Below are 22,935 nucleotides of genomic sequence, written 5' to 3'. Positions count from 1 at the left end.
CCTGCACCACAAGTCTTAAACAACTAAAACAACAGAAAACACACACAACAGCTAGGAAGAAAAAAAAAGTTAAGTTTTTACGCATAGAAAGGGAAAAGAAAGTGAGAGGAAGAGAAAGATGGAGGATGTCCATGAAGGAAAAAGGAAGCAGATCAAGCAAAACCAAAAAAAGCATTTTAGAAAAGTGTCATTAAATAAGAAAGGAAGTGCTAACTGTAAAGTATGAGCAAGAAAGGGAATATATAAAGAGTCACAAAAAGACTTGAGATAGTGTTTACAAATACCAAGGCACTAGAAGTTCACGGAAAGTTTGTGCTGACAGAAACTTGACATGCAATGATTTTAATTTACAGAGAACGAGCTTGGGAAAGAGTGCTTTGAAATAAGAAATGAAAAAGAGAGAAATGGTACCTAGCGTCACCTACTACAGTTAAAAACATAAAGCATACATAAAATGACATATTCCCATATGCTTGCGTAGCATAAAACTATTTCGTAGCTGAGAAGCATCCATCTGAAAATTAGTCCCATATTGCGGTGACATTGAGATGACAAGTAGTCACACAGTGTTTGTTCTGAAAAACTGTTTTATCTGTCCAAATAATAATTTTGCTTTAAAGCTAATAGCTGAAAGAGAGACTGAGGTAAGTAAAGTTTTCTGGAAAAGGACATTTCACTATAGTATCTCTATGCTTGGAGGATTGTAGATGGAATGAATGCTGGAGGGAAAAGTCATAGATGTTGTGAAGAAAGCTGTTGGGCATGGAACAAGATTATTAAGAGTTCCTAAATGGTTTGAGTGCTGACTTGTCCCTCTGGAAGTATTAAGTTATTCGTCTCTAAAACCCGGGCTGAGAAACTAGATGATGCCAGCTACGTTCTCCCTATAAATAAGTTTACCTGCTGATAAAACCAAAAAAAAAAAAAAAATTAGTTGCTATCATTGACAAATTCTGACCTCGATGAATTAAAGATCTTATACTGAGCATGCTACTCAGTAAACTAGGGTAAAAAAAGGATAATCTTAAACTATATACCATAATTTAGGTCACGCTTCAGCTACAAGATTGAGTCTGATGGCACTTCAGACTGAAGACTCAATTAAGCAAAATTTTTTAGCCAACTGTCCACAACTGGTAGTGAGACATTCATCCAATAGCATGCTAAGTTCCACTCATTGTTTTAAATGTTCCTTTCTCTGGGTGCATCTGGACCTGCTCATGACTTCCTAAGAAGCACAGTGCTGTAACATCACTAATATCAAGATGAACAAGGAAATATCTAGTGTCTATGTCAAAGCAGCATAAATTAATTGTTTAGTGACATCTGCCATGAAGAAAATCTTATATGGAAGAAAAAAATTTAAAAACAAAACACTCCTCAGGGTTGATAGAGAAATTATGTGCCTAATTCAGTTTTCATTGCCTGCTTTGCAATATTCTTAAAGGGGGAAAAAAAACAGGTCAGTTACTGGATAGAAAGTTCAGGCTTTCAGCATGAGCTGGAAGAAACTTCTCTAAAGGGAAATGAAACTGGCTGCTATAAGATGCAAATGTTTAGTGTGCCAGCACCATTGTAAATGTATATAGAAATAAATGATTCCATGTACCAGCAATGAAATCCTATACCTAAAGTCAATGATGACACTTCTATTTCATTCAATGAGGCCAGGAATTCATCCTAATAATGTACAAAATAGTGGGAACCACTGTACCAAGGGGGCTATGCCCCAGTTACTGAATTATTCCAATTTAACCAGTTGAGAATCTGGCACCCACTACACAATTTCACTTTAGACTTGAGCTTGATTACTTCTCTCCAATGGCAGAACAGAAATATTCACTTTTTAAATACTGATTGATATGGAGGGTAATTGTTTTAAGGGAAAAGAAATAAAGAACAGAGAAATGCAGCTCACCAGTATCCCAAGTGCTGATATTGTGGGGAGCACTAGACTGGTGTTCCAGCTGTCTCTTCATTAGCTGGTTCATTGTCAGAGCTCCCAAAGAGCCTCTTTTCATTTGTCTGAACTGAGCTGCAAGTCAGAAATGCAAGAGTTCAGGGGCTCACACAACATGTAAAACTACTCTTATTTCCTGATCTTACCAATCAGGAAGAGATAAATACTGACAGGACATGAACTGCTTGCCCTAAGGATCTTGCTCAAGGCAGTATGTACTTTTCACACAACTATATGGGGTAAAATTCTGGCCCCAATTATATAAGTCATAAATGACTTGGATCCAGGATCTCACCCACTGTGCCAACTGTCAGTGACTTCTTGTCACCATGTCACAAAAGCTCTTCAAAACACTAGATATCTATGAAGCGTAAGACAACACCACAAAGCTCCCATGCTGAGAGGTGATAAAAATATACTGGAATCTCACTTGCACACAGCATACTGAGTAATGCTGCGTGAAGCTCAGTCTCCACCCAGCAAAGCATGGAGGAGTACTCTATCCACGATCACTGGAGAAAAAGCGTTCACCGACTGTATACCATCAGCACCTTTCATGGGTGAGGCAACCTGAAGAGGCCTCCTGAATATCCACCACTCAGGCATAACACTGCACATTCTTCTGAAGCATGAGGCCAGCACGCCTTTGCAGATGGGTCCCCCTATCTTTCTCTCTTCCCTTGTTCTACCCTTTCTTCTCACCATTCCCCTTATATGACTATACTTACCAAGGAACTAGCATTTGCTGTTTTCTCTTTTGGTATTTACAGTACTTTTTAAATGGGCGTTACTCCGTGTTCTAACGGATATGTCTCACTGAGCAATGCTCCCAGAGAAAAAACCCTGTGGACTTATATTTTAGGACTGCTACTGTCATGTATTTTCTCAGTGCTTGAACGGAGGAAGAAACAGATCATAGAACACTCCTAACTTTCTTTCTTTTCTCTCCTTTCATGGGACAGGTCATATTGAACAAGCATAACACAATCACTTTGCCAGTGGAGTCTGAACAATGTATTTCTGCCACTGAAACCAAAATCCTGTGTGAAGACAGTCTTAGACCTTGGCTGAACATCGCATGTGAGACTGTGCTTACATGCATCTCCGTGCAGCAAAGCTTTTGGATATGTTACCTTAAGCATACGTTTAAGTGCTTTCCTGAATGCTTTGAGTGCTTCCTTAAAGCAAGGGTAACAAAACAAAATCTTAATCTTATGATTGTTTTCATCTACAGCTACATCTAACATCATTTAAAAACAGTATAATGTAACATCAGGTAATTTACTTCTAAAATTCCTAGTGGTAACCAACTAAGCTTTGAAAATAAACCTAGTCTTTCACATTAACTGCAATGAAAAACCACACACAAGGGATAAACCACAACTTTCCAAAAGCTTTGAGGGGTTCAGCGTCTTGGTCCTGAACTGGCTCTATTCATTTTCTAACTTCAAGTTTCAAATTCAGAAAAAGCAGAGAATTTCCTAACAAAACAAATATAGACATAGAGCAATAATAAGCACAATGACAACTTCAGTGGGAATCCGCACGCTGAAACAATTTTATTAGGATAAGTATTTTAAGTTTTCCCTCATTATATCCTTCCAACGTATCAGAGTACATTTTAACTCTATTTTTGGTCCAAGTAAAACAAACTCCTCCAATCTCACTGCAAAGCAGTCCTTGTATAACTGAACCAGACTAAGAGACCGTTCAATGTTCGACTTTTGAATTATTTTGCAGCTGCCTTTCACAGAAAATTAGGAGAATAATATAATTTCCATCGTTTCCAGGGCAAAGATTTTAAATAGATGCTTTATCACCTTATCAAGCATAGAATTTTCTGATGAAAGAATAGCAATTAACATTAGAACTGACAAGACTGCTTGGAGTGCAGATGACTGTCAAAATCTAGAAAATTATCTCTTTGAATTTTCTTAACAGCTTTTATGATTGTAACTAAAGTTTTTTCATGCATATTTCACATTATCAGGCTATTATTGAACAGGTTTGGACTCCAGAGTTATTTACCTGATTTTGCAAGGACAGTTGCGATTTCAAATATTGAAGGAGAAAAAACAAAAACAAAACTCAATAACAAAACAAAAACAAAACAGAAACCTGCCAGCCTTTGAGACATATTGGAGGCAGGCTGGTTGCTGCAGAACAGCATATGAATTTTCATGCCTATGACTGACCAGACAAAGGTGGAAGAAAGTTTTCCTTGAATAGATTTTTTGACATGTAACCTAACAACCATGAGAGGATAGTTAATTTTCATATATTAGTTGGTGATCCTTTCATGTGTTAGCTAGTGATCTGGTCGTTCATTCTTCTATTTCTGTGGAATTCTCTATGCAAAAAGGGAAGTCGAAAGCTAGTATCTTCCTATCACAACTGTTTGATGACATACGCTTTCTGTGGTCATGCACTGGCTGTACAAGCTATTTGTGTTACCAAAGTGCCGTGTGCTCACAATCCTGACCATGGCTTATTATGCTAAGCACTACAAAGGTACATAGTAAAAGGCCCAAAATATTCCAGTCTAAATAGACAAGAGACACAGAGGAAGTATTAAGGCCCACTCTTTACAATTGGAAATTGAGGCACACAGAAAGAGGAAAGGCATACTTACAAAAGAATTTAGGCCGTATATGATGTTGCTACTACTCCAGAGTCCATATACTGGAATTTACAGAAAAACCTAGCATTCAGTGAAATTACACAGAGATAGATCCTAACTAGCACTCCTTTAGCTGCCTCAGTAAATCCCGTCTGGGTTATTAGGTAGCCAGAAAACGTTCAACTCCCTGTGAGATGCACATCACACAAGATGCTTGTGGCAAAACTGGGGAGGAAACATCTATTCTGAATCCTTATCTGGCATTTTTACAGTAAATCATCCCCTAATCGGTCAGACACCCCTTCCAATCAAATTAGCAGATGTTGAATTTCAGAAATTAACATTTAACTTTTCTATGTCAATCTGAAAGTCCCATTCAATGAGACTGTTTAGCTGATCTAGCAGCTCACTGGTGTCAAAGCATATCACCATTTCCCCTCCCTTTTCTACCAGCCACAGAGTCTTGCCCCATCAACCCTCAGAGGCATTACTTAAAACTATCTAGATGGACATGGTGCTCTGGATTCTGTGAAGGTGTTCTATGACATCTCTCCTTTTAGCTGCCACCTTCTCTAAGTCAGGATAACCACATTTGTCAAGTCTGCCATTTCACAGTAGAAGATTTTGCAGCCACTAAGTGCTGACATCCTGCTGACAATCAGAGATAACAGACCTAACGATACCCAACACAGCTGTATTTCCAAGTATCAATGACATTTAGAAGGAGGCATTTGCCATCTATTACATGCATCTGATGTATTAATGCAGCGACCGAGATCTAGTCCTCAAAACAGTGGTAAACTTACTTGATATGGAAGAGTGACTACTTGTCTCTGGCACACCTGCTTCAAGGGTCGGTGCAGAAGATGATTCTCTTGGCATTTCCAGAGTTGAAAGTCCTTTCACAGCAGGATCTGCATGTGGAATCGGTGCTTAAATTCTCAGTATTTAGAATCAATATTTTCCATCGGCTTTCTCCCTGGTAGCCTTTTTCATATCTTTTCCGTCTTCATTTCACTATCTGGCGCTCCCCAGAGTTTTAAAATGATTCAGTGTGTGGTTATTATTAACGAGGCACAGGGGTCTATTACTTAAATCACTGTTCAAAGGAGATTCGTACATATGGCTCTTAGAGCTCAGAATTAGTAAATGAATATAGAATTTGATTCTGATCCCACTCACAGAGTGATCATCAGGACCACCAACACGGAAATAAGAGATGCATCACTGACATAAAGCTAATTTAAGTGATAGATTAGCATCTTTTAAAACCTTTATCTCCAACACGTCATCAGTTTTCACTCAAAAGGTTGCTGACATAGCAGCTGATTGTAAAGATTCAAAGCACAGAAGAAGGACTCATTAAAAAAAAGAACCTATTACAGCTAATGTTTCATTTTATGAAAACAGGTATTGTCAACATGGAAAGAATGAAGCAAAAAAATCTTCAAGTACTGCTGGCTGACTTCAACATATCCAATATATATATATATCGGATTTATATAAATAGCCTCTCTCTCTCTCTCTGTACATATATATATATGTATATATATATATGTAGGAGGATATATATAAATAGCCTCATGCACAAAACTCTGCACCCCAGAATTGCTCACTTCAGGAAATAACTGATCTATGAATCAAATATCCTAATGGGTTATGTCAGAAGCCTTTTTAAAATACATGCAAATATAATAGGCTATCAAAGCTTGCAGAAGACTTCAAAGTTATAATCAGCAAATTATAATGATGATATTAAGGCTACATAAATGAATTCCAAAAAATACATTCTCAAATAAACTAATTAATAAGGATAAACAAAAGTAAAACAGAACTTACAAAGAGATAAACTAAACTGCCCAAATCACTGAATTGCCTAGTTATCTGAATTGCCTGTATCAACCTATAACATCTATGAATAGTTAATAAGTCACTGGGAATATTTTATGTTCTTCTTGGATGACAGATGCATGTAACCAAACGATTATCATATGAGTAAATGTTAGGTTCCACGTAGCATTTCAGGACTGGGGCAGCCTTTCCAAGCACAGTTCCAAGGACATTAGTGAACTTATATATGAAAACTAGTCCTTTCTGATGTACAGGTCAAAAAAGCATTTGAGTCTAAATATGCTGTTCTGTTATGGCCATTCTTCTCTAAGGACCTATGTGAAAAGTTCAAAAGCACTTGGTTTTTATTTGTTTTACAAAGCTGCAGAGGTTCTTTAGCTTACTGGAACCAGAATGGGACGTGAGGCCTCAAACGTAAAGGGAACAGCATAACTATGGTCATACTGAATAATTTGTCCATGCAAAATTGGAATATCATAATTTCTTACTATGATTCATGAAACTATAGTATGGTTCCCTCTAAAGGGATTAAGAGGGAAGTGAGGTCAGGAATACATAAATATTACCCAGAACTCACAGCTAAAATACACTGTCTCTCCACCTGAAAAACTAAGTAACAAAACCCTATACTGAAATGACCTGCATTAGCTAGGGATACACAGAAATATTGTATGTTTTTCCCCATAAACTATGCCTGAACTTTAAACCTTTGACAAACAAGCCTTGCAAACTTTGTAAATATCCATGAACAAAGAAGGTTGAAAAATTTGCTAATGTATAAAAACAAAATAGGAGAAAATCTCTGATCCTAAATGCAAACAGCAGTTAATTCCAGGTCTCTCAGTTCTGAAGAAGTCCTCAGCCTGCCCAGGTTTACCCTTCACAATTTGGTTTGCTGTCTAATGCCTTGTGTCTGCAGAAGAAAAAGTGCAGTCCAAAAACACTACATACAAAAGATAATTAGTGTAGCATGGAGAAGACTAACAAGTTTTAAGGATAAAAGGCACATGTATGACAATTTTTCTGATACCCTTAATATAGAGGCCATGGAATTTCACTCCCTAACTTTGATGTCTGAGTCAGTATTTTTGTGATTGAGCTCGAACTTTCTTTTTAAAGGGACCCTTGCTCATGCACAGTAACTGTCTAGCTAGTACATTCCCCTGGCAGTTTGCCCCAGCAGTGAGGAACAGAAAGTTCCTGAAAAGCATTCAGCTAGCTCAGATCACACCAGATGCTCTATATACACCTGTCGCTACACTGATCTGTTACTAAAAGCTTCACACCGTATTAAGCCTTTTGATGGTGTCAGTGGTTGAGCTCACCTGCCTCCTTCTGCTCTCCCAGCTTGTCTAGGATGTTAAAGGAAATGTCCAAGTATTCTCTCTGAATAGCGCTCACAGCAATCTTTCGCTGCTTCCTCTGGCGGGGAACAATCTGAATCTTAAATTCTGACTCCTCAGCCTCCTCGTCTTGTTTCTGATCTGTATTTTGTTCAGCGTCAGACTCTGTGTTGGTGTCAAGTTTATCACTTTCTGTTTGGTTTTCAGAATCCTCAGGAACTTTAATAAGGACTGTTTTGACATTGGGGCTTGGAATTGCTCCACTAGGTCTAATTTCCTCCACACTGAACTCAGAATTATCATCAAGGGACATTTCTGGAAGGGCAAATGACTTCTGCAGCAGATCCCTTTTCTGCTTCAGTGTTAGTGAGTTCCCACAGGACATGTCCTGAAGTTCCTCTGGCTTAGCTAAATCTGAAGAGTCCTTTCGATCTTTGGGAGTAGTGAAAGGGATCTCCTCTCCTCCTGCTGAAGCAGCACTGTTGCTTGCATCCTTGGAACTAAAGTCTTTGGAGCAATCTTCAATGCTGAACTGGACCAGAGGAGTTGTGCTGAGGCTGAGTGCAGAGGCATTCATAGGAGTTGAGGGAGATGACACAGCAGTTTTGCCAGCGACCTCATCATTTAGCTGGTTTGTTGTTTCTTCTTCTTCATCACTCTCCACTATTCTAAGGGGAGGAAGCGGTTCAAAGACTAAAGAGTCACTGTCTGAAGTAGAGAGTACAGAATGCTTTTCAGGACCCGATGTTGAGTCAGAGGACAAATCTATCAGATCTAAATCCTCCTTGGGAACAGAAGGTTTAACCGGAGAGTCCACTTTCACTTCGTAGGTTTCCATGCAGTTTAACCTGACTTCTGGTATGACAGGTCTTCTTGTTTCCTGAAAATTCTCTGTAGGAGGGGGATTTTCTTGCGTTTCTATATTTTCAGTTTTGGTAGAAGAATTCTGCCGAGGTCGTCCATAATCATTCTGTCTGTGCATGGTGTAAGCAGCAGGGACAGGTGGCTTTTCTAAGTCACATCGGTCTATGCAGGACTTCCTACGATGTTCATCTAATGTAAACAACAGGGAGTCTGCATTCCCTATATCAAGAGATTTTTGTTTTAGAGAGCGCAGTTTTTTTTTCTGAATGCTTTCTTCTCTCACACAGCGTAGAATACTGTCTTGTAAGGCCCCCGTCTCTCTATATTCAGCCAGCTCTATTTCACCTGATTAAAACAGAAAGAGCTGATACTATCTCCGTTGGAGACTTTTGGCAGATATTTTTGTCAACTCACAATTCAGCACATAACCGGCATTTCTGATAGAAACCCAGTATTAGTTACACATCAGTCAAAACCACTGAAGATTTGTTTTAATCTCAGAGCCACATTACATAGATTTTTACAACAAACAACAAAAGAGCTACTATCCGAATAATTCTACTCATCCGGGACAGATGTACCCTGAAGATAGTCCACTTGACCTTATGCGTCAAATAGAAGATGGCACAAAACAATAATTTCTGCAGCCACTTGGGATGGCTGCATTGCGTGAGAGGTGAAACAAGAAACGAGTTACAGAGACAACCTCAGAGTTTTCACTGTAATCTTTGATTACAGCATTATGCACAGTGACTGCAGTGTTGTGCACAATGTATATACTAGAGCACATCTGTGTGTTATTTACAGCAGCATAGGTAGACTTAACCAGGATGCTTCTAATTCAAGAAGTAAGGGCAGCAACAGCAGTGAGGATGTGCCAGCACAAGCTTCAGCAGAGACAACTGTTCAGAAAATTATTCCTCCAGAAATCTTAGTTGCTAGTCTCTGCTGGGGTCTATCTCATCACATAGTCATAGTTCCTCATCCTATTAGGAGTAAAATGAGTGCAGGTATGCTCGCTGGTGCTACCACTGTGCTTCTATTTTGCCATGTGAACATTCAATGACATGTATTCGAGTAACACATAATATTCATGATCATTACTAGCCCTGTATTTCAAAACACACCACATACAAATCACCATGCGAAAAAGTAGCAAGGAAAGTTAAAGCAAATGTTTACTCTAGTCAGAATGTTACTCTCCTCATGCAAATACAAGAAAAAAAAGGGGGGGGGGGTCTTTGATGCTTTACCTTTCAAGATGTTCATTTAAGAATCCTGAACTTGAAAACAGAAAGATAGAACCCCTTTCTATTTTTGGAAACCAGCAATCGACCCATTTTGCTAATGAAATGAAAAACTAGTGTATTTGTAGCAACAAAAATTGCTTGTCCTAGAGTTCCACATAATCAAAAAGCCAATTTATGTGCAACAAATTAATTTGAATAAAATTTTTCCGCCAAATGGTAGAAAAAGATTACAGTAAGTCTTCTTAAGACACTTTCTGATCTTCAAAAGAGCTTAAGTTTTCAGAAAATGACTGCTGATTTCACATGTTTTCATGAAACGTTTATATGTTTCATTTTGGAGTGCTTATTTTGAGATTCCTTTAAGAGAATTCATTTCAGAGAAACGGACAGCACCTGCTCTCAAAAATCAAAGGGAGTCTTTGTATTTAAATTAGGCAGTGCAAAAAACTCTTCAAAAAAAGGTGATAGCTTGAATCTAACAGTAGGAAATTGTATTTCTGCATGAGTTTATACCGATAAAAATTCATACTTCTCTGAGCGTTCATCTCAACTGGTTGATATTTCACCATTTTGCTGCCACCAATTCTTTTCAGTCTTGCAAAGAAAGTTTGAGACTCTTTATTGCAAGGTCCAGTTGGTGTATCATGAATATCAGATTCATCAAAAACACTGTCTTCCTCTGCTGGAGAAAGAAAAAACAGTAATACTCTTAAGAGAGTACAATTCCTTGAATGAAAAACAGTCTATGTAACAAATCCTCAGCTAGTTTAAAGTAGCTTTGAATTGGAAAATGAAGGATCATATGAAACTTGTAAAGAAATGCATATCCCAAGTATATCCTTTGTCATTCTTGTTACATCTTGAATTTTTAAGATCCGAAAGGACAGAAATAAACGGAAAAAATGGGATACAATGCAACAAAAGAATGCCAAAGCTTTTACCATTCTAACCTGATTCTTTTTACTAATAAGACAGACAAGGGATTCTTTAGATCAAAGAAAAATGGTAGATCTGGACACTGTACTTATATATAAAAATATATATATATAAAAAACTGACCATAGTGCTCAGTGAGAACTAGCACATTGAAAGAGATAGGAATTAGTACAAGAACTGCAAAGTGAGTAATGAACTAGCAAAATAGGAAAGTGAAAAAAAATGGAAGGAGTTCACTTGTGGAATTCTACAAGAATAGTCTTAGGACGAGTTTCAAATAGTTCAATGAGCTACTTGGAGAGAAAATATAGGAGTGTGTTATTAAACCTATAATACAAAAGTACAAACATGACCAATATGAGGAGGATCAAAATAATAACCAGGAAGAAATGGATAATCTTGGGAAGCTGGTAATAGTAATACAATCAGACCTAACAGTATGAATAGTGAGATTATTAATGTAGGATGTAATAGCAAAATATTATGCTTCAATTTGAGACCTGGCAGTTAGAAATGGCGGGGAGGAAGAAAGATCCAAGTCTATTCATCCATCAAACAATTACCATATGTCACTTGTATGAAATGACTATAAAAAAAGGAAAAATTCAAGTCTGTGTGTGCGCACTGAGGCACCTCCAAGGAAACAAGAAACACTACTAGGACATTAAAGAAAATAAAGCACTCATCTTAACAGAAGAAGCAAAAAGAGTTTGCCTTGTTTATTCCAGTAAGCAAACACTGAGATGGAACGTGTTCGGTGTCTAAGAACAAAGAGACAAATAAGCCAAAGAGTAACAACGGCCTAAAACTGAAGATATAAACTAGATGTTAATATATTTAACTTTGAAATTGGTAGAAAGTTTCTATTAGATGTGAAATTATGGAACAGCCACCTAAAAGCATCAAGGGTAAGAAACCCAACTGATAAGACGAAACCAGAAAATTAACAAAATTAGTTGATACTATGGATTTCTACAGACACTGGGCTGAATAAGCTGGGAGATCACTTTTAGCTCTATGTCCTAGGCATCAGATTTGTTTTCCCTCTTCTCACAGGATTCATCATCAGCTCTACAACAACCTGTACACTTGTTAGGACCTCAATTACAAAGTGTAGCAAAAAAATTAGAATAGAGGTTCAATACTGGGAAATTCATCCTCGGCATAGGGATTCTTGCTGCCTAACAATAAAATTCTCATGACCATCTAAACATCACCTTTGATGATGATAGCAGCTCACATACTACCTGGCTAGAGACTAAACCAGACTCCTTAGGAAAGGTGAAGGAGGGAAGGAGGCTTCAGCCTTCCACACGCCTATGGAATGATCTTGGCTGCTTCTTGCAGGTGGAGGAAAACTTCCTTACATCTTCTTTTTGCCCTCCTGTACAACGTCAGCAAAGGAGGAGATTCACCCCTTTGATTAAGTCAGCATTTACAAAGTAAAAGTTTGCCCTTTTATAGTCCTTTACCTCTGAGCAGCCCCACACCCTTCATAACAGCTTTAGGAAGCAAGTAAATATTATTCTCCCTACGTTAAACAAGGGGAAACAGTGATGAAGTGAGACCCAAGGGCACCCATGAAATCAGATACAGGACTGGCACACCGGATTTTCTAAACCTAAATTGATACTCACAGAACAGCAAGCTGAATATTAAGGCACTTCACTTAGATTCTGAAAAGTTTCCAAGACAACCCAGACACCGACTCAACTTTATAAATGTGTTACTACTACCCTTAACATTCTGAAGTCACCCTAACTCACTTCTACAGCTCAAAGTAAAGATAAGTTCATGGTAAGTTCACAGTAATCTGAAGCCTCTTAGCCTTCCTCTGGCAATATAAAATGTTTAAGTGAGATAGAGTATGTAATGCATCATTTACATCCACTTTACGGTTCCTTTAATTTGCTAGAGCTGATTGATAGGGTCTTCAAGTAAACAAAATCTCAGGTCTTTGTTCTGTTGGACATCTTTTCATTGAGCAACAAGCAGCAAAAGAGAAAAGGTACTGACATGCATAAAAGGACAGAGTGCTCCTTGTATTCTTCTTCTTCAGGAAGAATAGTTTGCTGCACACTAGGAAGAGTGTTTGAAAAGGAGGATGTAAATAACAAATGACTAAAAGGTAGCTGTAGATTAACATAAAAAGAACCTTTTAAACTTTGATCAGATATACTTATCACATAATAAACTTTGCAATTGTAGGGAATCGCATTCAGTGACACGTACTACTTCTCAGGACCTAAACTCACTCCAGCTCACAACATCATAGTACCTGGGTTACATAGCTAGATCATACAGAATGCAGTCAAGCACATACAGGAAAGTTAACAATCAGACACAGATTCTGGGGGTGGAAGCATCCTCCTCTTCCCTGAGATATCTACGTCATACCCGTCTGTATTTAAGCTAGGTCAACTGCAGCTCCTTTCACAGTCAGAGAAAAAACAAACCATAGACCGAATTCATCACTTTCGTATTTCAACATCTACTATTTGCTCCTATACATGTTACTATGAACTAGGTACTATATGGCATTCACTGTTTTGACCATCTGCTTTGGGATGAAATGATATGCACTCCAAAAGCACCTGTTTTTCCTCTTAACTCTGACTGGATTCTAGATAGCTAGCACGTGTACAGATGTCTACACTTTGTCAAACGAATCCTAGCCCCAATATCTGAAAATAGCCACAACTTGGTAACAGGTTGATTGTCTCTCTTGTGTGTGGGCATGATTCTACATCAAATTTGCAAGCAGTTAATATCTTCATAAAAAAGACCAAGGACTAGCCAGACATGGCGACTGAACTACTAAGCCTTAAGTACATTCCCTCCAAGACAAGGCTATGCTATGCTCAGTCGCCAGACATACAGTGCTTTTCTTTTCCTATAGATGGCTATAGTTGGTCAAATGAATCACAACTTGGTCTTCAATCTGAGACCTATATTCTAGATCTCAGACCTCACTTACCCTTTATCTACAACAGCGATGAGACTTAATGAACTAAATCAAAGACTATCATAAAAATGAGTGTTTAAAATACCTTTTTCCTTTTCACTGTATCGGCTTATGTTACTGTTGTCACTATACAAAGGACCAGCAGTTGCATGGGGCTTGCAGCTGTGATATTGAGCATTGAGGGTATTGACTGTGATGTGGATTAGATGAAGTACAATCTTGCTGATTTCACAGTCTCTGTAGGGGTACTGTTCAGTGAAAGAGAAAAACTTCAGCTTAAAAACTAACTTTGGATAAACGTTTAGGCAGTAAAATAGAAAAATGACAAGAATATCGTAAGCAGGCTATCCTTTGCCTTACTTTGATCATACACTTCTAAATACAGCATGAGAAGCAGGACTGTTTTCAGCTTTGTATAGACATTTTTTTTTAAAACATTCACTATTAGTAAGATTTATTATATTGTTTCCTTGACTTTCTAATTACAAAACCCATTTTTAATAATACTGCAGAGCTGTTCTTCAAATACTCTGTTTCAATCTGCACATCATCATTCATTGCTAGTGTCTCTACTTCCTTGCACGCCCTATATGCCAGCTAGAACTTTGCTCAACATACCAAAAGCATTCATGTCTCCATTTCTGCATGTAAACACATTGTATTTTAATAACACTTCCTGAAAGCATCACTTGATTAAAGAATACAAGTTGTTAAGCTGACCCACCCCATTTAAAAGTTACTCCATTTTTTAAAATGAATTCTACGTTACACAGAATACTATCCATGACCTTTCCCGTCTATCAGCTTTTGGAACTTTATATAGAATGTTTCTATTTTCCTATTTTCAAATACGTATTTTTCTTTCTCAGGTAACTGTAGGAGAGACAATTCAGACAAGAGTAACAGGTCACCAGCACAGATGAAAGTGTAAACTACTTCAGACAAATTAACATTAAATGCATAGAATAAGCAAAACAAAGAAAAGAAATTCTTCTTTATAATTCCTTTCATTTGTAGTACAGTTATGTGCTCTATCTAATAAATTTCACTTTGAAGTGTGAATTTTAAGGTGGATGGCATCTTTTTAAGATCACTCACCTTATAAAGAATGACAAGCAAAGCCTTTAACCACATCTGCCGAATGTGAGGCTTGAGGGACCAGAGGGAGCAGCGAGGAGGCTGCTGAAAGTAATGCCTTAGCTGAGGACAAGTGCAGTATTTCAGCACCTGCACCACCAAGGGAAGGAGGTGTTTTCCAAGGTTGATGTTATAGTCCATCACCTGAAAAGAATATAAGCACAGAAGTTAGTTCACCAAAATCAACACCATTGAGGTTGAAAGGCAAAATATCTAATGCAGTTCAGATATTAGTTAAGTACATTTTTAAGCCAGTCTCACTGTTAAGTAGAAACTTGCTCACTTGCCAGTTTGTAACAACTTTGTGTTGCATGTATTCCTTTGTAGTGAAACTGTTGTTTTGTTACCTACCCTTGCAAAAAGACACACTTGACAATATCTGCAAGCTCCGCCCAGCAAGAACTACAGACAAAAGTATGCATCAATACTCATTCCAAAGCCTGTTAAAGTATCCTTCTGGGGGACAGTGAATCCAGCCAGATATGATTGTGTAAAATGCATACAATTGCCAATCTGCAAGCATGTGCAAGCTAGGTGCGTAATGCGGCTCAGCTGACCATACTCTGCTGCTTTTAATGACATCCTTCAGCAATACAGCTGTCCAAAAGCTAATGAAAGTGAAAAGCAGGCTCTTACAGTAATGACTTCTTTTAACCACGCAAACATTAATTGTTGAACTGTAAATAGAAGATAGGTATATTTCTCACTTAAATACTTTCCTTGTACTGAAAGATTTCAGCACATTTTATTCCATGACAGAACTACAATTCAAATCTTTTTATATCACTTCCACCTTTAAAAGCTAGTGGACTTCTCATGCCCAGCACCATATTTAGGAAAAGGGAAAATAGGTTTCTATGTTAATTCTGTGACTTAAAAAAAAAAAAACACTTTTCTCCAGGACCTAATCACTGCTATAAAACACATCCCAAAACTGTTTGGTGCTATGAAATTAAGTAACACTTTTTATTTTACTGTAGGAAAGTCTTTTTTTTTTTTTACCTGAAAACTTTTTAGCTGAAACAAAAGAAGATGTGTTCTAAAAAGCATTTTTATCTGGCACAGCCTATAATTGCAATGTTCACTAGAACATCCATAAAATAAATTATGCTGGGATAGCATAGTATTATAGCATAGTTTGACCATGCCTCAACAGACACAACCATGTTATGGTATATCCCACTTTTAACAGACATGAAAAATTGTGAGGGTTTTTTAAATTAATTATCACTGCCAGTTTTCATTAACTTCTCATCAGTCTTGCAACATTAGCTGTTTTTTCTTAAGCCTCATATTCTGGAATCATGTAATCAGTCACAAATCCCACTTTTCCCTATAGCAAAGGTATGTATGTAGCTGAGAAGTTGTGAAGGAAGTCTAAATATTTAAATCCTAAAGGATCCATGAATAAAGCTAATAAGAAATATCCAGCTACAGAAAACGTTCATCATTTTTAAGTAGTAGTGTTGCTGTAGCCAAGTTGCTATCGTTACTGCTAGCCATAATCCTTGCCTCCTTCCTGAACTTTGAAGAGCATCATGCCGCTTGGTGCCTATCTTGTAGGTTTGAATCCAGACAGTTATCTACAGCGTGGGCATAAATTCTCACTGACATGACATAACTGTTTTCTGTTGATACTACATTGCTAAGTTTCACTATTTTTCATCAATCTTGCAACATTAGCTGTTTTTCTTTAAAGTCTTATGTCCTAGAATCAGCGGCTGAACTAGATCACACCCAGGATGGACAAAGCCCTTGCCTTTGATACTGCCTGACAGTTGATGCCTAGAGAACTTTAATAGCAGCACAAGCAAACACCTGTGCATCCCCTAAAATCTATTACCCCTCACGACCTACAGTTCAAATGGACTTAGCACTTTATCAGGAGCCTTGGACGTTTAAAAAGACAAACATCAATTACCCCCCACATCATCCATTTCCTTCAGATCTGCTTATCATGTTTTTGGCTTTGTTTTTAATTAGAACACGGAGATAAGTCTAATTTGCAAACATAAAATTTATCTCCCAGGTTCCCTCCTGAATAGGCTGATTAGATTTTTTTCCCAATATAATCCTCCTGTTCAATGTGCAACTGTCTCAGATTTTCCTGCTGCATGCACTAAGGTAAAGAGACGTCTATCCACGTAGGGTTGCACTGTCGAACAAATGGCATATATCATCAGATATGGTCCTGAGTTGAGCTATGGTTATATAGCATAGTTTGGACAAAGTCACCCACATGAGGAAGATGGAGCCCTGCCTTAACACAGTATATTCTGTAACGCAGACAGGCCTTCAGTCAAGCAGACACATTTTTTTAAAGATGTAACAGGCAGATTTAGAAGACATGATGCTATAAATCCTGAGCAGAACTCAGTCTGGGATCTGGAGCAAAGCACTGTACTGCTAAGTTCCCACACATGCTGTACTTTCCCCACCTCAGACAGGATTGTACAACATTGCCACCATGCGGTGCAATACCGAACTGACTTCAAGCAGCAAATTATTTCTGCATTTCCTGCTAGGAAGGGATTAAAAAAAAGAGATTTTATCCTTTCAAAAACTCCAAATACTCAAATTTTATGATGCAAAACATTAACAGAAGTCTTTGATAATGTTTTCTTGAACGCATCATTCCAACCAAGGTTGTAATTAAAACCAAGAAACCAGCAAGGTAGTCCAGTGTGAATGTTTACAGAGTTGAGAGTGGAAAGCTAGTAGATTTGACATGGGAGAGGGGCAGGGGGATGTAATCGGAACAGGTTTTTTTATTTTTTATTTTTTAAATAAAAAGTTCCATACAGACTTTTCACTCTGCAAATGTATACTGCGATTGCATCAGATAGCATTTCTTCTGCAACAAAGGAGATTCCCAACAGAACATCGCCTTACAGCTAAGAAGAAAAATCGCCAAAAAATACAAACTAAAGTTTTGCCACCCACAACATGGAGAAAAAATTCTGGCCCACTGAGGTCCTCAGACAGACTCCATTTGACTTTAGTGGAGCAAGGATTCATCTATGAAGCTTTTCAAACAGAAATGGTGAATTTGGCCATCCTGAGACATTTTAAAAACAGAAGAGGAAAGGCAGGGCTGATATTTAGAGGGACAGTAAGCAGTACCTCTGAAAATCAAGTCATTTAAGATCTTTGCCTGAAGTTTGGCCATCCGGACTTGGAAAATACGTATAAAAGTGTGGAAGATGCTGCCCTGTGATCTAAACCACCACTTCTAGACCCTCAATGCTACCCAATAGGCCTGAGCATCCTTTCACATGCTTCATCTTAAAACTGTACCAGTGAAAGATGAGCCAGGAACATCATACAGCAATGATGCCCCACGACACTGGATGAGAATGCACTTGCAGCTATTCAGTTTGCACTAGCACCTTCTCTTTTGCCTGCTGAAACACAGATACCTGACTTCTCCATAACTAGGAAAGTTTATGAAAGTTATCTTTGTTCCAATGAAGATTCAAGATATTAAAAAATATCATTCCTTCCAGTGTATGGAACCAGAAAACCCTAGTAGGAAGTGAGGTTACAGGAAAGATAAGGATAACTTTGAGCAAGGTTTGAAGTTTACAACAGGCATTTTAAGAGTCTGGTATCTAAAATGAGAATACTCTCTTCTCTCCTAAGGTAACCCTTATGGGATACTGTGATGAGGATAAAGCCTTGTGGAATTGTGGAGCTGATGAAGCTTCTTCATCACAAATAGGAAGAACATCCTGCAAACGTGCAGTGCTTCTCAGCACCACAAAAAATGTTTTCACTAAGAATCAAGCCTTAGAAGAGCCTTGTGACATAAGGAATAACTGTCATCCTTACTTTAAAGGTAGAGAAAGGAGGTAAAAGGCAAGCGCTCAAAGTCATTTATCATAGCAGTAGAGATTTTATAAAAGGGGCATCACTCTCTAAGAAAGGGAGAAAAGAAAGTTCTGGCATACTCTAAGGAAGGAGGACAGCGCGTCTCCTGCAAAGTGAGGAATGTTAGAAAGCTTACAGATTATTCACACAAGGGGACAGGCAAGGACTCAGGGCTCCGAGGTTTTCCTCAGTGGGAAAGCAGGAAATGATATGCGAGGAAAGTGAGGCTCTAAAAGGCTACGAGGAAGAGGGCAAGGGGTGTTCTGGAGCAGTCTCTAGTTTTTCAAATATATAAGTATTTGTACACCTGTGCACACACACACGCACACACACACACACAACCACTATGCCACAATGCGGCTAGTTTAGAGTACTAGCATGAAGGCATTTAGCATCCTTCTCTGTAACCATTTACTGTTTTACTCCCAAGCAAAACCCTCTAGAAAGCACTTAGGTAAACTAGACAGAGCCTTTGGAAAGGTAAAGAAAGACACAAGTAGCCATCCTCACTCCCAAATTCACCTCCGCAGTTGAGGAGGTGTCAAGAAGAGTAAAATAGGATTACCGCACTCAGCCATTATTTTGGTACAAAGACTGTGCTACCACCATTTCAACCACTGGCATAGAGAAATTGCTGCAAAGGGGAGTAAGTGCCTTCACCTACTTGTGCTATTCCAGCGATAAAGGCATTAAAGCAGGTTGAAACGCGCATTTTTTGTGGTGCAATCATGAAGCATCCTTCCTGCTGATCATAGCCAAGCAAGACATACAGATGGCGCTTGACTGTGTTGAAAGCTTTAGCACTGCTGATGTCCGACTCAGCGCTGCTCTCATCCTTTGCCATGAACTTCATGAGCACAGTAATCAGCTGGTGGACAGTCTGGTGATCAATTCCTGCATCCTCTGGCAGTAAATCTTTTATTGTATTATCATTCTCTGGGGAGGGTTGTCCTATCAGTACAAGAGAGACATTGGTGACATTCAGCTTTCTCACATTTAATAAAGCTGCTAATCTTCCTACTCCAGTGCATCTCTTTCAAACGGAGTGTAACGATTTCTTTACATCAATCTGAATTAAATAGCCACCAAATTCTCACCTAGTATAGTTTTCAGTCTTTCTCAGCCAATATTGGTGGACATTGGTCTCTGCCAGTAGCCATGGCAAAGGTAGGAAACAAGGAAACTCTACCCAATAAAGATCAAAGATGAATGAAGACTTTTAACACAGCATTCATATTTCTCTCAAATAACACAGAACAAAATGTAGGCACTACAATATATTAGGTTCTGGGAGGCTATGTACTATGTCAAAACTTTGACGATTGCTTTTCCCAGAAAAATTTTCAGATTTTATTATTTCCACTCAGTGTCTATAAACCAAACAGTAATACTTTCTGTGGGAAAACGATCACATGCAAGAGGAGAGGCTACTTACAAAGCAGGAGGAAGATGGTAGCTGGCTCTCACCGTCCAAGCAGAACGGACACATTGCAAATAACAGTCACTAATTGGGTGAGCATTTTTCTTTTCATACTCCAGATTTTTATTTATTTTTAACAATATTTCCATACACTTTTAGAACTGCTTATTATTACCAGGCTCCTCTAGTAATTGCCTTTGGAGGTGTCCTCTTCCATCTCACCCTATGTGTTAGGCCTTTTATATTACTAAAGATCTTTAGTGGTTAGTAGTTCTTAAAGTTCTATGCTATACCAACAATAGCAACTGAATTCACGAAAAGCAGCAGGTATTTCACATATCAGTGTATCAGATTCTTTTTTATTAATTATGAAGATGTGCATGGCTACAGCACAGTGAAGAATATACTGACAAACATGGTCTGTTAAACAGTAGTTTAGACAAAATGCTGTGTTTAAATAAAATGCACACCTTATTTTTACTAAAATAATTAACAAAGAGAAGAGAAAATACTCTTTGGGACAGCATCAAAAGGGGGAGATACTTGAAATTTAAGTTTTAATTACACCATAAATTTTAATTTGTTCATTAAATGCCATTACTGTTAACTGGTAACAATTTTAATTGTTACTAAAATGTATTCCGACGAATTTTTCTGATAGGTGGTTAAAAATTTGTTTAATGACAAATAATTGGGAGATTTTAAAAAAGTAATAAGTGCTGAGCAGGAAGAGAAGGAAAACCATTTGTCTTCTGTTTTCCAGAGCATCCATGATAAGTCTGAATCACACTATCAAGTATACATAGGGGAAAACTGCAACTTATAGTACTTACTTGCATTCAAAAGCATTCTATCTACTGCCTTTTTAAAACCTGAAGATGAAAGATCAACCTGAACATAGGTGACCCACTGGGTCGGCACACTTAGGATTTGCTAGTTCCTGTGGGCAACGAAACACAGGAGGGTGAGACACTAGCAGCACAGCTGACTGCTCTGAATAATCTCCCTCAGTCCTGAAGTACTGGTCACAACTGGGGGCAGTTTTCAGTACAGATCTAGAGCAAAATTTGAATTTATACCTTTTGGAACCACACTGAGACACCTGAATCACTCAGCCTTCTAGACAGCTGGCACGTTGCCTAAGTTTATCTTATGAGTCATCAGGAAAGCCAGCAATAGTGCCTTCTTTTCCTGTTCCAATGAAACGTCTCCCTTTTCTAACCCACCTGGTGTTTGCTCTGGTGTTCCACCAAGTGCTGGAGCAGACTGCTCATGTCTGGTCAAGCTCACAGCTTTAAAAACAAAAACAAAACAAAAAAAGAATAGCTCCATTTAAATAAGCGGTACTGGCATCTTAACCTGCAGCATATACTCAGTGCTACCCTATATACATTCATCTACTCGTGTCAGGCAGCGAGTGTAGCAGTTTGAAACATGTCACTTTTGTGCTGTACAGATTTTGCGCACTGTTTTCTGTGATTCTAGTTTTCTTCATCATTCGGTTTTGCTGGTACAAGAGTCATCACACAGGAGCACCTGTGCAGGATCAGAAGTTGATCAAGAAGGATTACCCAAGAGCCCCAAAATATGGTGTGTCTGGTTTGGAGAAAAGGAATTACCTTGATAACTTCAGCAGTTCACCAGTACCCACAACTGAATGTTTTATCAGCTGCTATTGTAAGGGTAGGAGCAATGTGAGGGGTTCAATTTGAATGTAAGACTAGTTAGCGTTTGTAAAATTCTCTAAATGAGACTGGGTAAGCTTTAGTTTTGCTTGAGAAATATCTGTATAGCGCTCCATACGGGCCTATAATTTTCCAGCTTATAATTTCTAAGTTGTCCTCCTATGCAAGATGGCAGGAAGGATTTGTTGCATGTACATTCCTTTCCTGACAAAGGAGTTCTGAAGATATGCAAAAGCTTATCCAAGACATTAACAGTGGTTTCTAAGGTGTCTAGCAAACACTGTATAACCTGATCAACAATTACAATTAATAAATAAATTAGTGGTAGAGTAATGGTTCTGTGTACACTGTGTCTATTTTATACAAAATTACTGTGTATTAGCCACAATAAAAAAATTAAGATCTATCTACCAACTAGTCATAGAACATTTTGTTCTGGCATTTTAAATAAAGAGAGCATAGACTTAGTGTTTGTCTATGCTCTTTGTCAAACTCACTGACTTGTCATTATCTGAACAACATCCAAATCAGTCAGAAATCTAAATTTGCTATCCCATTTGGATAAATATTGACAATTCCAATGAGTTCTCAGCAATAGGACACAATCCTAAGGGAGAAGATACAGGCGTGTCACAAAAACATAAATAGATACTCAACGAATTTTGGTGGTTAAGGTTTCTGGAAGGGAGAGCGCTCTCTTTGACTCCACTGGTCCCTTCACACTGTCCCTCAGGGAACGCACACTCTTCTGACGATTACGTGCGAAACGAGCCCTCTTGATCTTCCACATTGCTGCATCACTGAGGTTGGCGACATTTGTCCGGACAGCAGTGATAGCTTTGCAAATGCAATTGACCAAGTTAGGATTCATTCCACAGCATGGTGAGGCCCTAATGTTGCCAAGTGCCAAGTGCAACTGGGCCCCAGGTCCCATTGAAGTCAAGAATGCCTCATACAGGTTCAAGGGGTCCATCTGCAAGGAACTCGTTTGCATGTGCTCAGTCTGAAATCTCTAAAACCCCAAACCGCTTAAG

The 22,935-nt window shown here is 38.3% G+C and overlaps 1 protein-coding gene across 22 annotated transcripts in view; it reads right to left on the bottom strand.

Annotated features, from left to right (window-relative positions):
- UNC79 (unc-79 homolog, NALCN channel complex subunit) overlaps positions 1–22,935 on the bottom strand; it is a 110,489-nt gene that overhangs the window by 44,026 nt on the left and 43,528 nt on the right. For 11 of the 22 annotated variants that reach the window (XR_011141632.1, XM_068946884.1, XM_068946889.1 and 8 more), the window contains 9 exons: positions 22,559–22,738; positions 21,443–21,508; positions 19,461–19,747; positions 14,888–15,070; positions 13,875–14,037; positions 10,418–10,570; positions 7,757–8,983; positions 5,387–5,494; positions 1,919–2,035 (listed from right to left, as the gene is read on the bottom strand). Coding sequence is in view for 21 of the 22 variants with exons in the window: in XM_068946884.1 (XP_068802985.1) it covers positions 1,919–2,035; positions 5,387–5,494; positions 7,757–8,983; positions 10,418–10,570; positions 13,875–14,037; positions 14,888–15,070; positions 19,461–19,747; positions 21,443–21,508; positions 22,559–22,738 (2,484 nt within the window). In the remaining variant the exon portion in view is untranslated. The remainder of the gene's footprint in view (positions 1–1,918; positions 2,036–5,386; positions 5,495–7,756; positions 8,984–10,417; positions 10,571–13,874; positions 14,038–14,887; positions 15,071–19,460; positions 19,748–21,442; positions 21,509–22,558; positions 22,739–22,935) is intronic. The other 11 variants (XM_068946885.1, XM_068946888.1, XM_068946887.1 and 8 more) reach the window with 8 other exon arrangements.

The sequence above is a fragment of the Struthio camelus genome, chromosome 5 (genome assembly GCF_040807025.1).
Source record: "Struthio camelus isolate bStrCam1 chromosome 5, bStrCam1.hap1, whole genome shotgun sequence".
NCBI lineage: Eukaryota > Metazoa > Chordata > Aves > Struthioniformes > Struthionidae > Struthio > Struthio camelus.
Note: the sequence above shows the minus strand (reverse complement) of the source record. Positions and strands in the feature narration are given on the sequence as shown.